This window comes from Callorhinus ursinus, unplaced genomic scaffold, assembly GCF_003265705.2.
Source record: "Callorhinus ursinus isolate GAN/ISIS: 27379988/994484 unplaced genomic scaffold, GSC_fseal_2.0 scaffold105, whole genome shotgun sequence".
Taxonomy (NCBI): Eukaryota; Metazoa; Chordata; class Mammalia; order Carnivora; family Otariidae; genus Callorhinus; species Callorhinus ursinus.
The window spans coordinates 1,060,101-1,076,024 of NW_027397167.1; the positions used below are offsets into that span (position 1 = coordinate 1,060,101).

Genomic DNA, 15,924 nt, shown 5'->3' on the forward strand with positions numbered 1-15,924 from the left:
GCACTGGGTGTTATGAACAAACAATGAATCATGGAACACTGCATCAAAAACTAATGATGTAATATATGGATTAACATAACAATAAAAAAAAATTAAAAAAAAAAAGATTTGAGTCTCATGTAGATAAAAGTAGCAGGTCCATAAAAGAGTCCCACCACACAGAGTTGTGAGGAACAGGTGGCAAAAGCCTTCTTGCAGGCTTCTCTAGAATGCCTCTCAAGAACTGCAGCAAGGATGAGACTATAGGAAATCAGGATGAGAGAAAATGGGACTGGGAGCATTAATACACAGCAGATGTACATCACATACTCAAAAACAACTGTGTCAACACAAGCTAAATGCACCAGAGTAGGGGCCTCACAGAAGAAATGATTGATCTCGTGTGCATCACAGAATGGAAAACTCAGGCTAGCAGCAGCCTGCATAAGCCCATCAGCTGCCCCCAGGAACCAAGACCCCACAGTCGTTGTCAGGCATAATTGCCAGCTCATGAGAATGGGGTATCTCAGTGGGTGGCAAATAGCCACATAGCGGTCATAGGACATGGCTGCTAAGATGAAGCACTCAGCCCCTCCCAATGTGATGAAGAAGAAGATCTGCAACCCACAGCCAGCAGGGGAGATGGACTTATTGCCAGTCAAGTAGTTAGCTGCCATTTTGGGCACAATGGTGGAGACCAGCATCATGTCCATGAGGGAGAGTTGGCTCAGTAGGAAGTACATGGGCTTGTGGAGCCGGGCATCCTGATGAATCAGGAAGATCATGAGGGCATTGCCTACTAGAGAGCTGAAGGCTATTGTCAGAACCATCACAAAGAGAAATAGGTGGGCTCCTGTGTGGTTAAAGAGTCCTAGGAGAATGAAATCTGAGGTGGTGTTCCAGATCTTCATGATTTCAAACAAGAGTGACACTGCAAATGAAAAAATAGATGACAGTTTTCATCATTTACAGTGCTGTATTTCAATTACATTCTTCATGAAAAGAATTTGTGTGAAAATGTTGAAACCTATTCTAAATCTTTCATCTGTGATTTCCAAAGACTTTTTAACTTGGACATAATGTTAGTTTTGCCATTTTGTTTCATTTTCATTTCAAATAATTCTCAGGTTTAGTTTGCTTCATTGGTATCATGAATAAAATTTCTTTATTTTTATTTTTATTTTTTTATTTTATTTTTTTTTAAAGATTTTATTTATTGAGAGAGAGAGAGAGAATGGTAGAGAGCATGAGAGAGAGGAAGGTCAGAGGGAGAAGCAGACCCCCTGCTGAGCAGGGAGCCCGATGCGGGACTCGATCCTGGGACTCCAGGATCATGACCTGAGCTGAAGGCAGTCGCTTAACCAACTGAGCCACCCAGGCACCCCATGAATAAAATTTCTTGATAGAGTGTTTTGTAAGCATGTCTTTGTGTTACCTGATATCAACATAATGGAGAAGAAGTAGAATATCCACTTTGTGACTTATATTTGTGTTTGCTTTTATCATGCATAATCAACATTCTTAGCAGCTGAATTAAATCAAGGTGTTCAGCAATATAAAAGCTAGGTACTTGTTAATGAGGGCTCTACGTATCTGACATGTTAATGAGGGCTATACATTTCAATTTATTGAAACCTACCAAAGTCAGATAATTTTTTCTGATATTGATTAATCTGGGAAGGCATTTTTACTTTCTAAGAAGAGAAGTTATATTTTCAGGTGTAGGAACTAGAAGGAATTAGTCTGTCGACAGAAACATAACTTATTTTGGAATCGTTAGTATATTTAACTTGACTTTATCAAGTTATGCACTCAATATAATAATTGCTTTCTTAGAATGTGTTCTCCAATACAAAACTTTAATACTAAATGCATCATTTCATTAACCATATAGAGGGATTTTCTGTAATGATACCAGTTCCCCTAAAAGTTAGAGACACAATCTTTTTTGGGGATAGGAGAAAACAAAAATTATTCATACCCAATATAGAGATAAATTAATTTCTTCAGTCCCAAGAGAATCTAAATCCTTAAAGGCATTTTCATCCCTCTTCTGCAAGTACGGAAACTGTTCTAGCTTGTTGAAGGAATAAGATCATACTTGAAGAGATGAAGATGCAAATTCAATCTCAAAGATACATTCTAATTCAATGAAATGGCATGATAGGAGTCCACCTCTTCCATGGTCATTTGATTTGCTCCAAAATCACATATGACTCATGTACTGGAATGCCAATCAAGATAGAGAAAGTACAAAAAACTCTCTCAGTCCTTAACTCCATTGCTTCAGCATCATCATTGTACTGACCACATTCTGCTTCAGGATTTTAGTTGGTTGATTCAAAGTTAAACATAGAAACACATTTCCTCCTCACAAATATATACTGCATTTCCCAAAACTTTGTTATCTGCACATCCTCAAACATGTAAAACTTGAATTCTGCACATCTAGGAATTGTATGAATTCCCTAATAATGGGTCTCTCTAGTGCTTTCTTGAAGGACCTAAAAACCCTCCTAAAAGGGTGCCCAGGTGACTGTCAGTTAATCGTCTGACACTTGATCTCAGCTCAGATTTTGATCTCAGGGTAGTCACTTTGAGCTATGCATTGGGCTTCACAGTGGGCATGGAGCCTACTTAAAAAACAAAACAAAACAAAACAAAAACCACATTCCTAACTCATTTATTTGACATGAAGACTTATTTCCTTTTATTCTAAACTCTTTCATTTTGAAGAATGTTAAAACTTGCATAAAAGTCAATCTGTAATATAATAACTTCAGGGTGTTGGGTAGGTTTCTTAAAATAACTTTTACTATCATCTTACCCATTTTTAAGTGTACTGTCACTACAGTGTCATTATGTATATTCACATTATTCTGCAACCATGATCAGTATATATCTCCAGGACTCCTCATAATCTATAACAGAAACTGTGTCCATTAGACAATGATTTCCTCTTTCTCCCTGTCCCTGGGAACTGGCAAATACCATTCTGCTATTTTGGATCTGTAAAATTGACTACTATAGGATCTTTAGATTAGTGGGATTACAAAGAATTTGTCTTTTTGTGATTGGCTTATTTCACTTAACCTCATGTCATCAACATTCATTCAGGCTGTAACATGTGTCATAATTTCCTTCTGTACTAAGTTGAATAGTATCCCTTTGTATGTTTATAAAACATTTCCTTTATTAAATCATTCCCTTTATGGACATTTGGGCTGCTATCATTCACTTCAATTGTATATTAAAGATAAATTTACTGGGATTTTTGAAAATACATTTTTTAATTTTTATAATGTGAACAGATAATAGCTTAAAAATATAACAATTTGAGCTACTTTTTTTCCCCTTTACACACATGCATGACAGGTGCATTTAGAGACTCATTACAAAACCTAAAATTATTATTACATTTAGCAAAACCTTTTTCTTTTGATATGTTTTCTTGTGAAGTTTATAGCTTTGGTTATTTTTTTAAATTTGGAATTATAAATACTTAAATTTGAATGGAGATATGCTACATATCTATGCATTATTTTAGATTGAAATATGTGTATAAAACAATTCTTCATCATGGATCAAATTGTCTATTCAACATGCTATTTTGTTAAAACTATGTAGTAGTAAGAGCAACTAAATGTGTCAGTTACATAAAATCAGTGTTGAGAAATTACATTTTTTCAAGAAATAATAATGCTAAATTGTTGTATTAAAATTCTTAACTATATTTTCATATTATACAAGCGACACAATTTTTTACTAATTAAAATGTTAGCAACCCTAAACAAAGAGAATTCTACATAACTCCTAATTGGCTATGCATAAAGGAGTGGCTGAAAATCCAAAAGAGAAATTAACTTATCCTGCAAGTAAAATAACTAAAATGTCATTAGTGGAGGAAAACAAGTTTAACACCTATGAGTATGGGAATTGGAAAATTTAGGACTCTGAAAAAATGTCCCCCCCCGTCAGTTTTAAAACAGCCATAATTTCTTCTGTTTGTGTTTCTTTTTTTTCCTCATATATAATCACAGAAAATTTAGAGCACACTATTCACTTCCCTTCTGTATTTTTCTGACACCATAGCCCTAGCTTAACCTAAACTGTATTTATTTTCCCTCAGAATATTGGGATGATCAATCAATGTGTTCTGGTAAAAATAATATAATAACACTAAATCATTTATGTGACTGAATTGACAAGTTCCTGCAAGACTTTTAATCTGATGATTGCATCAACTAGCATACCTTTTATTTTTTCACATTGTGTGATAGATAAAGAATTTTCTTTGTAAAACTACATAGAGAAAGTAATGTAACTTTGGATTTTCTGGAGTTCAGAACTGATAAACAAATTACTAAATATTAAAGATGCCTATGACCTACTCACATAGATAAAAATGATGACTTCAACAAGCTGGATCTGTATCCCCTCTGAGCAGGGTCATCCTAAAGAATCTCTTTGGGAGGAGGATCTTATAATCTGGCAGCATCAAACTCACTCATTTCAGTGTCTAGAGTGTCCTCCTAAGGGGTGTGGCCTATTGACATCTTTTGCTAAAAATACTGTCTTATTAGAATAGCAGACCTGCATAAGTCTGAATCTTTAGATGACAAAAAATGTTTAATTTTCAAAGATTTTAAAGATTCCCAGATTCCTCATTGTTTCATAAAGATGTGATTCATTAAAATTAAAATAAGAGATGGGAACCTGGGTGGTTCAGTCAGTTAAGCCTCAGACTCTGGGTTTTGGCTCAGGTCATGATCTCAGGGTCATGGGATCAGGACCCACCTTGGGCTCCGCACTCAGTGCAGAGTCTGCTAGAGATTCTCTCTCCCTCTCCCTTTGTCCATCCCCTGATCACTCACTCTCATTCTGAAATGAATAAATAAATCTTTAAAGAAAAAATAAATAAGAGATAATCATCTACAAGCAAATGTAAAATGTAAATAGTTTCCATGAAAAGGAATGATTTAAAAATACATAAAGGAGTGAATTAAAGTGATACTTGCACTACTTGTTAAAAGGTTGATGCAGGAGATTACAGAGGGCAATATTGGAAGATCAATATTTGTCAAAGACTGTAATTAAAATAAAAAAGCCCGAGATAGGATTTAGCTATTTTTTCTAATTAAACATAATTAGAATGCTGTATTATAAATCTGTTAGCTTGTATCTTTATGATTTCACTTTCTTTTATGTTTCCAGGTAAGTTATAAAATCTCTGATAATAGCACCAACAAACCAGAATGCATTTATTGTGTCAAGCACTTTGCAGTTTGATTCCATATGGATTGTTTTCAAATAATTTGTTATTGTTTGTACTATATATTTTAGGTTTCCAAGCAAACCTTGGTACTTGGTTACATTTTTACCCTGCTATTTGTCTTGGCTTGCCTAAGAATATATAAATAAGAATAGGTGATGGGGCGGAAGGAAGCACTTGTGATGAGCACCAGGTGTTGTATGGAAGGTGATGAATCACGATACTGTGCACCTGAAACTAATACTACACTGTATTATATATATATATATATATATATATATATGGATCACATTCCATAATTATAAAATTAAAAAAAAGTCTCATGGAATAGTTAATGGAAAATGCTGCCTCTACCAAATGTGAGATGATATAATTGCTTAATCCATGTGAGCCGCAAGAAGTGGCATTTATTTGTTTAGGAGGGAAGCACACTGTAGATTTTAGTTAAACTTTTGCCTTTGGATGTTGACTCTTATCAAAGTGGCAAATCCTACTCTGATTTAGAATATTATTGTCCACCTGAGTGAACTCTACATTAAGTCAAACTATATTATTTTCTGGGAAAAACTACAGGCTCCTAGCTAAATCTGAGAAGTACATTATAACATGTAGTATATTAAGTATCAAGTAAGACTTTCTGCAAGAGTGGAAAAATACTTTTCAGTAAATATTCAAATTATTTGTTTTGATCTCTGCTGTGCCTCAGGCCAAAGGGGTGTCAACAGTCTTCTAGTAAAACAGGGTGCCACTGTCTAATGGGGCAAATAGACTGTGTGCTATGTAGATCAAATGTGCTGCAGATTCCCAGGGGACAGGAGAATGAGGAACAGATAAGCTTCATGTCAGAGGAGGAAAGGCACATACCACTCAAAACTCTAAAAGAAAATTACAGTGAAATTACAATGCACCTGGGCATCTAAATTGAGATTAATTTAGGACTATTTATAAGTGTGTGAACATAATTGTGGGAAACCATAAAGAGGTTGTAACAGAACTCCATTTTAGGCAAGAGCCAGTTTTGCCACCACAAGCCCTGAAAGCTTTCAGGGATGGAGTAGATTCCAGATGACATAGAGACAGGCTGTTTGGAAAACACCTTAACAACAGGTGTTTTGACCCAGCCAAACAACAGACACAGGAAGCCACAAACCAGCAGGAAGGAAGAAAAAGTAAGAAATATCACTCTTTATTATTTGTATTTTTATTTATTTTTTGGAAGTTTTATTTTTTTTAATTTTGTTCTTTAAATTTTTTACTGTTATGTTAATCACCATACATTACATCATTAGTTTGTGATGTAGTGATCCACGATTTATTGTTTGCATATAACACCCAGTGCTCCATGCAATACATGCCCTCCTTAATATTTTTAAAAATTTTCTTTCTTTATTTGAATGTGAGATCATGAACGGGGGGGAAGGGAAGAGGGAGAAGCAGACTCTTCAGTGAGCAGGGAGACTGACTAGGACTCAATCCCAGGGCTGCAGGATGATGACCTAGCCAAAGGCAAATGCTTAACTGACTGAGCCACCCAGGTGCCCCAACCCCACTTTTTTTTTAAACAACCCTAAGTGGCACACTTGCAAGAACAATATTGGCATGCAGGAAGTTTATTGGGAAGTATCTTAAGGATCAACACCCATGCAATAAAGAGAGCAGAATTGGGCACAGGAAGATGCTGAACTGGGAGGCACACCCAACCAAGTTCTCAGCTACCCTGGGTGGAGTTCTGAGATGGCCCTTCCATGTGTTCATGCAATAGGGCCCCCACGGAAGTACTCATTGAATGGATCCTGCCACCAGGAAGGGATCAAGAACTTAAGCTAGGCAGTTTTCCTCAACCAAGGTCAATGCTTGCACTCCTGATAGCTGGAACAACAGGTACTTTATTCCTGTAAGGATAAGCAGAATATAGGAACACACAATCATACAAGGTACTCTATGAACTAAACTCCATCTGAAGTCAGAGTCAGACTCTTGGATACCATTCACACAGGTTGGCTTCCTGTAGCACAGTGTGTGTGGATCATGTGATGGAGTGCACAGGAAACATCTAGCAAGAATGACCAGTTCAAAAAATATGTAGTGTCCTTCCAGTATAAAATACAGAGAAATTTGAACATTTGGCCACAAGGAACATGCTGGCATGAAGAGCTCAAAACATTTACTGGTAGGTCCAGTTTTTTGTTTAGAGGAACTGTTAGTATTTCTCTGATGAAAGCATTAATCCTGAACAGGGAACCTGGAAGTCTATCAAAAAGGCAAAGGTAAATGTGATGGATCACACATATTTCCCATACAGTTCAAGTGTAAAGAGGATACTCCATTATAAAACAGTGTCCCCTTGTCTCAGCTCAGACTCTGCAAAAGATCTCAGGATTTTGATTTCCCTAGTGTGTCCTTGTTCTATACTATGGATTCAACTATGTTCCCTCATGTAGCTAATATCTGTACTCTAAATTCAAATGTGATGGTATTTAGAGAATAAGTCTTTATGGAAGTCAGAAGGTTATTTATTTATTTATTTATTTATTATTTATTATTTTGTTTTTACATTTGAATAAAATTGACACGCAATGTTACATTAGCTTCTGTTATACAACTTAGTGTTTTGACTAGTTTATGCATTATGATATGTTAACCACAAGTGTAGTTACAATTGTTTCCATTAAAAAACGTATAAAAAATATCACTGACTTCATTCCTTATGCTGTACCTTTTATTCTGTGATGTCTTCATTCCATGGTTGGAAGCATGTATCTCCCACTCTTCCTCACACATTTGCCCAACCCCCACCCAATTTCCCCCTGGCAAGCATCTTCTTTGCATTTATAAGTCTTATTCTGGATTTATTTTTATTATTTCTTTCTAGATTCCACTTATGAGTGGAATGATAAGGTATTTGTCTTTTCCAGTCTTAATTAGTTTCACTGAGCATAATACCCTCTATATACATCCATGTTGTTTCAAATGGTATGATCTCATCTTTTTGCTATGTCTGAGTAATATTCCATTATGTGTGTGTGTGTTTTGTGTGTACTACATCCTCTTTAGCCTTCTGTTGTGTCCACTCCTCCTTTCTTAGGTTGTGTCCACTCCTCCTTTCTTATAAATAATGCAGCAATAAACATTGTGGTCCCTATATCTTTCAAATTATTTTTTTATCATGTTCAATTAGCCAGCATATAGTGCGCCATTAGTTTTTGATATAGTGTTCAATGATTCATTAGTTGTGAATAACACCCAATGCTCATCACAACATGTGCCCTCCTTAATACCCATCACCTGGCTAAGCCATTCCTACCCCTCCCATCTGTACCCCTCAGTTTGGTTCCTGGAGTCCAGATTCTTTCATGATTTGTCTCCCTCCCTGATTTCCTCCCATTCATCTTTCCCTGCCTTACCCTGTGTTCCTTTGTGCTATTCCTGATGTTACACATATGAGTGAAACCATATAATAATTGTCTTTCTTTGCTTGACTTATTTCACTTAACGTAATCCCCTCCAGTTCCATCATGTCGATGCAAATGATGGGTATTCATCCTTTCTGATGGCTGAGTAATATTCCATTGTATATATGAACCACATCTTCTTTATCCATTCATCTGTTGAATGACATCTCAGCTTCTCCCAGTTTGGCTACTATGGACATTGCTGCTGTGAACACTGGGGTACATATGCCCCTTGTTTTCTCCACGTCTGTTTCTTTGGGAAAATACCTTCTAGTGCAATTGTTGGGTAGTAGGGTAGCTCTATTTTTAATGTCTTGAAAAACCTCCATACTGTTTTCCAGAGTGGCTGTACCAGCTTGCATTCCCACCACGAGTGGAAAAGCGTTCCTCTCTCTCCACATCCTTGCCAACAGTTGTTGTTTCCTGTCTTGTTAAATTTTGGCATTCTAACTGGTAAAAGGTGGTATCTCAATGTGGTTTTGATTTGAATTCCCTGATGGCTAATGATGTTGAACATTTTTTCATATGTCTGACCATTTATATGTCTTCTTTGGAGAAGTGTCTGTTTGTGTCTTCTGCCCATTTCTTGCCTAGATTATTTTGAGTGTTGTGTTTGACAAGTTTTTTTGTAGATCTCGCATACCAGACTTTTATGTGTATGCCATTTGTAAATTATCTTCTCCCATTCCGTGGGTTGCCCTTTAGTTTGTTGACTGTTTCTTTTGCTGTGCAGAAGCTTTTTATCTTGATGAAGTGCCATTAGTTCATTTTTGCTTCTGTTCCCTTGCCTCTAGGGATGTGTCTTGCAAGAAGTTGCTGTAGCTGATGTCAAAGAGGTTTCTTCTTGTGTTCTCCTCTTGGATTTTGATGGTCTCCTGTCTTACATTTAACTCTTCCTTCCATTTTGAGTTTATCTTTGTGTATGGTGCAATAGAATGGAATGGTTTCATTCTTCTGTATATAGCTATCCAATATCCCAGCACCATTTATTGAAGGTACTGTCACTTTTTGATTCGATATTCTTTCCTACTTTGTTTGAGATTAGTTGACCATAGAGTTTAGGATCCATTTCTGCATTCTCTATTCTGTTCTGTTGATGTATGTGTCTGTTTTTGCACCAGGACCATAATCTCCTTCTTTTTTTTATTTTTAAAGATTTTATTTATTTATTTATTTATTTATTTATTTATTTGACAGAGAGATAGAGAGCACAAGTAGGCAGAGCAGCAGGCAGAGGGAGAGGGAGAAGCAGGCTCTCCACTGAGCAGGGTCCCTGATGTGGGGCTCAATTCCAGGACCCTGGGATCATGACCTGACCTGAAGGCAGCCGCTTAACTGACTGAGCCACCCAGGTGTCCCAGGACCATGCTGTCTTGGTGATCACAGATTTTAATAGGTTAATGTCAGCCATTGTGCTGCCCCCATCTTTGGTTTGCTTTTTAAATATTCCCCTGGAGATTCAGGGTCTCTTCTGCTTCCATACAAATTTTAGGATTATTTGTTACAGAGGAAAAGGATCTGAACTCTAGAAACTACAGAACAATTATTAAAGAATTTGAGGAAGACACAAAGAGATAGAAAAACATCCCATGTTCATTGATTGGAAGAATAAAAATTGTTAAAATGTCTATGCTTCCCAGAACAATCTACACATTCAAAGCAATTTCTATCAAAATACCATTGACATCTTTCACAGATCTTGCTTGCAATTTTCTGTTGAAAAACATCAGCTGACAATCTTATGTGGTTTTCCTTGTAGCTAATTTTTTTTGCATTTTTCTTGCTGCTTTTAAAATTCTTATTTAGGGGGGTGGAGCAAGATGGCAGAGGAGTGGGAGACCTGGATTTACTCTGGTCTCAGGAATTCAGCTGGATAGGGATCAAAACATTCTGAACACTTACGAACTCAACAGGAAATCAAAGAAAAGGATAGCAACAACTCTCTGAACAGAAAAGTGACCACTTTCTGGAAGGTAGGACATGCGGAGAAGTGAATCCGAGGTGATATTCAGGAGGATAGACGGCGGGGTAGGGAGCCTCTATCGGCTGCTTCTGGCAAGTGATAGAGCCGCAGAACACAAAATTGGAACTTTTAGAAGTCTGCTCCACTGAAAGACATCACTCCAGTGGCTAAGTGGGGGGTGGAACACTTGCAGGACAGTGTGGACTCAGGAACTTCAAGGTCACAGAAAGACCGGGGGTGCCTGAGTGTGGCAGAGCTCCCAGGTATCAGAGCAGGGAAGCTGGCTGCAGAGATGAAGCCGAGGAGCGGACTCTCAGTTCGGGGTTGCCATAAACTGTGATCAGCGACACAGTCGGGCCAATGCTCCTCCAGCAGGGACCCAACAAGTGGCAGATCTGGGGAGACTCCCCTTCCTCCCCTGGGAGGAGCAGTGCAGGAGCACACCACAGGGACCTGTTGGGTTTGGAGACTCCACACTAAGTAGGGTGCCAGAGATAGAAATGCTCGATCACAGGCCAGGTGAGTACAAAGTGTGGCCAGAGACCAGGGAGACGGGAGTGATTGACTGTTTTTCTCTGGGGGCGCACTGAGGAGCAGTGCCCCGAGTTCTCAGTTCCTCAAGGGGGAGATTGAGAGGCCGCCATTTTCACTCTCATACTGCAAAGCTGTACTGAAAGCTTGCAGGGAACAAAAGCTCCCAAGAGTAAACCCGAGCAGATTACTTAGCCCAGACCAACAAGGGCAGGGCAATTCTACCACCTGCAAAGACATTTGGAAACCACGGCAACGGTCCCCTCCCCCAGATATCAGCAAGAACAACCAGCCAAGACCAAGTGTAATGATCAATGAGAATGGCAGAACTCCAGCGCTAGGGGAACACTGCACATAGAATCCATGGCTTTTTTACCATGATTCTATACTCTTTCAAGGTCAATTTTTTTAACCGTCTTTTATTTTTTTTTAATTTTTCTATCTCCCTTTTTCAACCAACATCTTATCAATCCCGTTTTTAAAAAAATATTTGTATTTTTCATTTTTAGAGTCATATTCTATCCCTTCAGAGTAGTTACCCTTATTTTTGGCAGATATATATATAAGTTGTTCTCTCTTTAAAATTCTGAGATATACTTTCTTCTAACAGATCAAAATATACCCTAAATCTCTAGTGTATGGCTTTGTTCTAGTCTCCTGCCTGATCACATTCTCTCCCCCCTTTTTTTTCTTTCTTTTTTTTTAAATCCTCTTCTTTCTTTATTCAAACAACTTCTTATCAATTCCTCTTATAAAATTTTTTATAATTTTCATCTTTACAGTCATATTCTATCCCTTCATCATATCAGCCCTCATTTTATACATATATACGTCTTCCTTTCTTTAAAATTTTGGAAGGCATTTTCTTCTAACAAACCAAATACACCCAAAATCTAGTGTGTGGCAATGATCTATGCACCTGCATGATCATATTCTGTCTTTTTTTTGTTTGTTTAGTTCTGTTTTTGTTTGTTATTATCTTTATTATTTTCTTTTGTTTCTCTTTCTTTTTTCTTTCTTTCCTTTTTTCCCCCCAGTTTCAGGCATATTCTGATTTGTTAAGAGTATATTTTCTGGGGATGTTGTTAGCATTTTGTTCTCTCATTCATCTAGTCTCCTCTGGAAAAGATGACAAGACGGAAAAAATCACCTCAAACAAAAGAACAAGAGGTAATACTGTCTACCAGGGACATACTCAATGCAGATATTAGTACAATGTCGGACCTAGAGATCAGAATCATGATTTTAAAGATACTAACTGGGCTGGAAAAAAGCATGGAAGTTATTAGAGAAACCCTTTCTGGAGAAATAAAAGAACTAAAATCTAAACAAGTCGAAATAAAAAAGATTATTAATGAGGTGCAATCAAAAATGGGGGCACTAACTGTTAGGATAAATGGGGCAGAGGAGAGAATCAGTGATATAGAAGACCAAATGATGGAAAATAAAGAAGCTGAGAAAAAGAGAGAAAAACAACTACTGGATCATGAGGGCAGAATTCGAGAGATAAGCGATACCATAAGATGAAACAACATTGGAATGATTGGGATCCCAGAAGAAGAAGAGAGAGAGGGGCAGAAGTTATATTGGAGCAAATTATAGCAGAGAACTTCCCTAATGTGGGGAAGGAAACAGGCATCAAAATCCAGGAGGCACAGAGAACCCCTCTCAAAATCAATAAAAAGAGGTCAACACCCCGACACCTAATAGTAAAACTTACAAGTCTCAGAGACAAAGAGAAAATCCTGAAAGCAGCTCAGGAGAAGAGATCTGTAACCTACAATGGTAGAAACATTAGACTGGCAACAGACCTATAACAGAGACCTGGCAGGCCAGAAAGGACTGGCATGATATCTTCAGAGCACTAAAAGAGAAAAATATGCAGCCAAGAATACTATGTCCAGCTAGGCTGTCATTGAAAATAGAAGGAGAGCTAAAAAGCTTCCAAGACAAACAAGAATAAAGGAATTTGCAAACACAAAACCAGCCCTACAAGAAATATTGAGAGGGGTCCTCTAAGCAAAGAGAGAGCTGAAAGTAGCATAGACCAGAAAGGAACACAGACATTGCCTTATGGGGAATACAATGGCACTAAATTCATATCTTTCAATAGTTACCCTGAATGTAAATGGGCTAAATGTCCCAATCAAAAGACACAGACTACCAGATTGGATTAAAAAAAAAGACCCATCGATATGCTCTCTGCAAGAGCCTCATTTTAGACCCAAAGACACACCCAGATTGAAAGTGAGGGGGTGGAAAACCATTTACCATGCTAATGGACACCAAAAGAAAGCTGGAGTGGCAATCCCTATACCAGACAAATTAGATTTTAAACCAAAGACTGTAATAAGAGATGAGGAATGACACTATATCCTACTTTAAGGGTCTATACAACAAGAAGAACTAACAATTGTAAATATCTATGCCCCTAACATGGGAGCAGCCCATTATATAAGCCAATTAACAACAAATGCAAAGAAACACATTGACAACAATACAATAATCGTGGGGGACTTTAACAACCCCCTGACTGAAATGGACAGATCATCTAAGCAAAAGATCAACAAGGAAATAAAGACTTTAAATGACACACTGCACCAAATGGACTTCAGAGATATATTCAGAACATTCCATTCGAAAGCAACAGAATACACATTCTTCTCTAGTGCCCATGGATTATTCACCAGAATAGATCACATCCTAGGTCACAAATCAGGTCTCAACGGGTGCAAAAAGATTGCGATTATTCCCTGCATATTTTCAGACCACAATGATTTGGAAACTAGAACTCAATCACAAGAGGAAAGTCAGAAAGAACTCAAATATATGGAAGCTAAAGAGCATCCTACTAAAGAATAAATGGGTCAACCATGAAAAAAGAAGAATTAAAAACATTCACGGAAACAAATGAATACGAAAACACAACTGTTCAGAAACTTTGGGATGCAGAAAAGGCAGTTCTAAGAGGAATGTATATACCAACACAAGCCTTTTTCAAGAAACAAGAAAGGTCTCAAATACACAGCCTATCCCTACACCTAAAGTAGCTAGAGAAAAAACAGCAAATAAAGCCTAAACCCAGCAGGAGAAGAGAAATAATAAAGATCAGAGAAGAAATCAATGAAATAGAAACCAAAAGAAGAGTAGAACAGATCAACAAAACTAGGAGATGGTTCTCTGAAAGCATTAACAAGATTGATAAAACCCTGGCCAGACTTATCAAAAAGAGAAGAGAAATGACCCAAAACAACAAAACCATGAACGAAAGAGGAGAGATACAACCAACACCAAGGAAATACAAACAATTATAAGAACATATTATGAGCAACTCTATGCCAGCAAATTAGATAACCTGGAAGAAATGGTTGCATTCCTAGATGTGTATCAACTACCAAAACTGAACCAGGAAGAAATAGAAAACCTGAACAGACCTATAACCACAAAGGACATTGAAGCAGTCATCAAAAATCCCCCAACAAACAAAAGCCTAGGGCCAGATGGCTTCCCAGGGGTTTTCTACGAAAAATTTAAAGAAGAATTAATACCTACTCTTCTGAAACTGTTCCAAAAAATAGAAATGGAAGGAAAACTTCCAAACTTGTTTTATGAGTCTACCATTACCTAGAACCCCAAACCAAACAAAGACCCCATCAAAAAGGAGAATTACAGACCAATATCCTTGATGAACATGGATGTATAAATTCTCACCAAAATACTCGCCAATAGGATCCAACAGTACATTAAAAGGATTATTCCCCACGACCAAGTGGGTTTTCTTCCAGGGCTGCAATGTTGGTTCAACATCCACAAATCAATCAACGTGATACAATACATTACCAAAAGAAAGAACAAGAATCATATGATACTCTCAATAGATGCAGAAAAAGCATTTGACAAAGTACAGCATCCTTTCTTGATCAAAACTCTTCAGAGCATAGGGATAGAGGGTACATACCTCAATATCATAAATGCCATCTATGAAAAACCTACAGTAAATATCATTCTCAATGGGGAAAACCTGAGAGCTTTCCCCCTAAGTTCAGGAATGTGGCAGGGATGTCCACTATCACTACTGCTATTCAACATAGTATTAGAAGTCCTAGCCACAGCAATCAGAAAACAAAAAGAAATCAAAGGCATCCAAATTGGCAAAGAAGAAGTCAAAGTCTCACGGTTTGTAGATGATATGATACGTTATGTGGAAAACCCAAAAGACTCCACCCAAAAACTGCTAGAACTCATACAGGAATTCAGTAAAGTGGTAGGATATAAAATCAATGCCCAGAAATCAGTGGCATTCCTATACACCAACAACAAGACAGAAGAGAGAGAAATTAAGTAGTCAATCCCATTTACAACTGCATCCAAAACCATAAGATACCTAGGAATAAATCTAACCGAAGAGGCAAAGGATCTGTACTCAGAAAACTATAAAATACTCATGAAAGAAATTGAGGAAGATACAAAGAAATGGAAAAACGTTCCATGCTTATGGATTGAAAGAAAAAATATTGTGAAGATGTCAATGCTACCTAGAGCAATCTACACATTCAATGCAATCCCCATCAAAATACCATTCACATTTTCAATGAAATGGAAGAAATACTCCTAAAATTTGAATGGAACCAGAAAAGACCCCAAATAGCCAGAGGAATACTGAAAAAGAAAAGCAAAGCTGGCGGCATCACAATTCCGGACTTCCAGCTCTATTACAAAGCTGTCAT

The 15,924-nt window shown here is 37.4% G+C and overlaps 1 protein-coding gene across 1 annotated transcript in view; it reads right to left on the reverse strand.

Annotated features, from left to right (window-relative positions):
* LOC112809855 (olfactory receptor 2T33-like) overlaps positions 1-890 on the reverse strand; it is a 6,108-nt gene extending 5,218 nt beyond the window's left edge. Inside the window, exon 1 of the mRNA XM_025853233.2 lies at positions 118-890. Within this exon, the coding sequence (XP_025709018.1) occupies positions 118-890 (773 nt within the window). The remainder of the gene's footprint in view (positions 1-117) is intronic.
* Between the last annotated feature and the right edge of the window lie 15,034 nt (positions 891-15,924).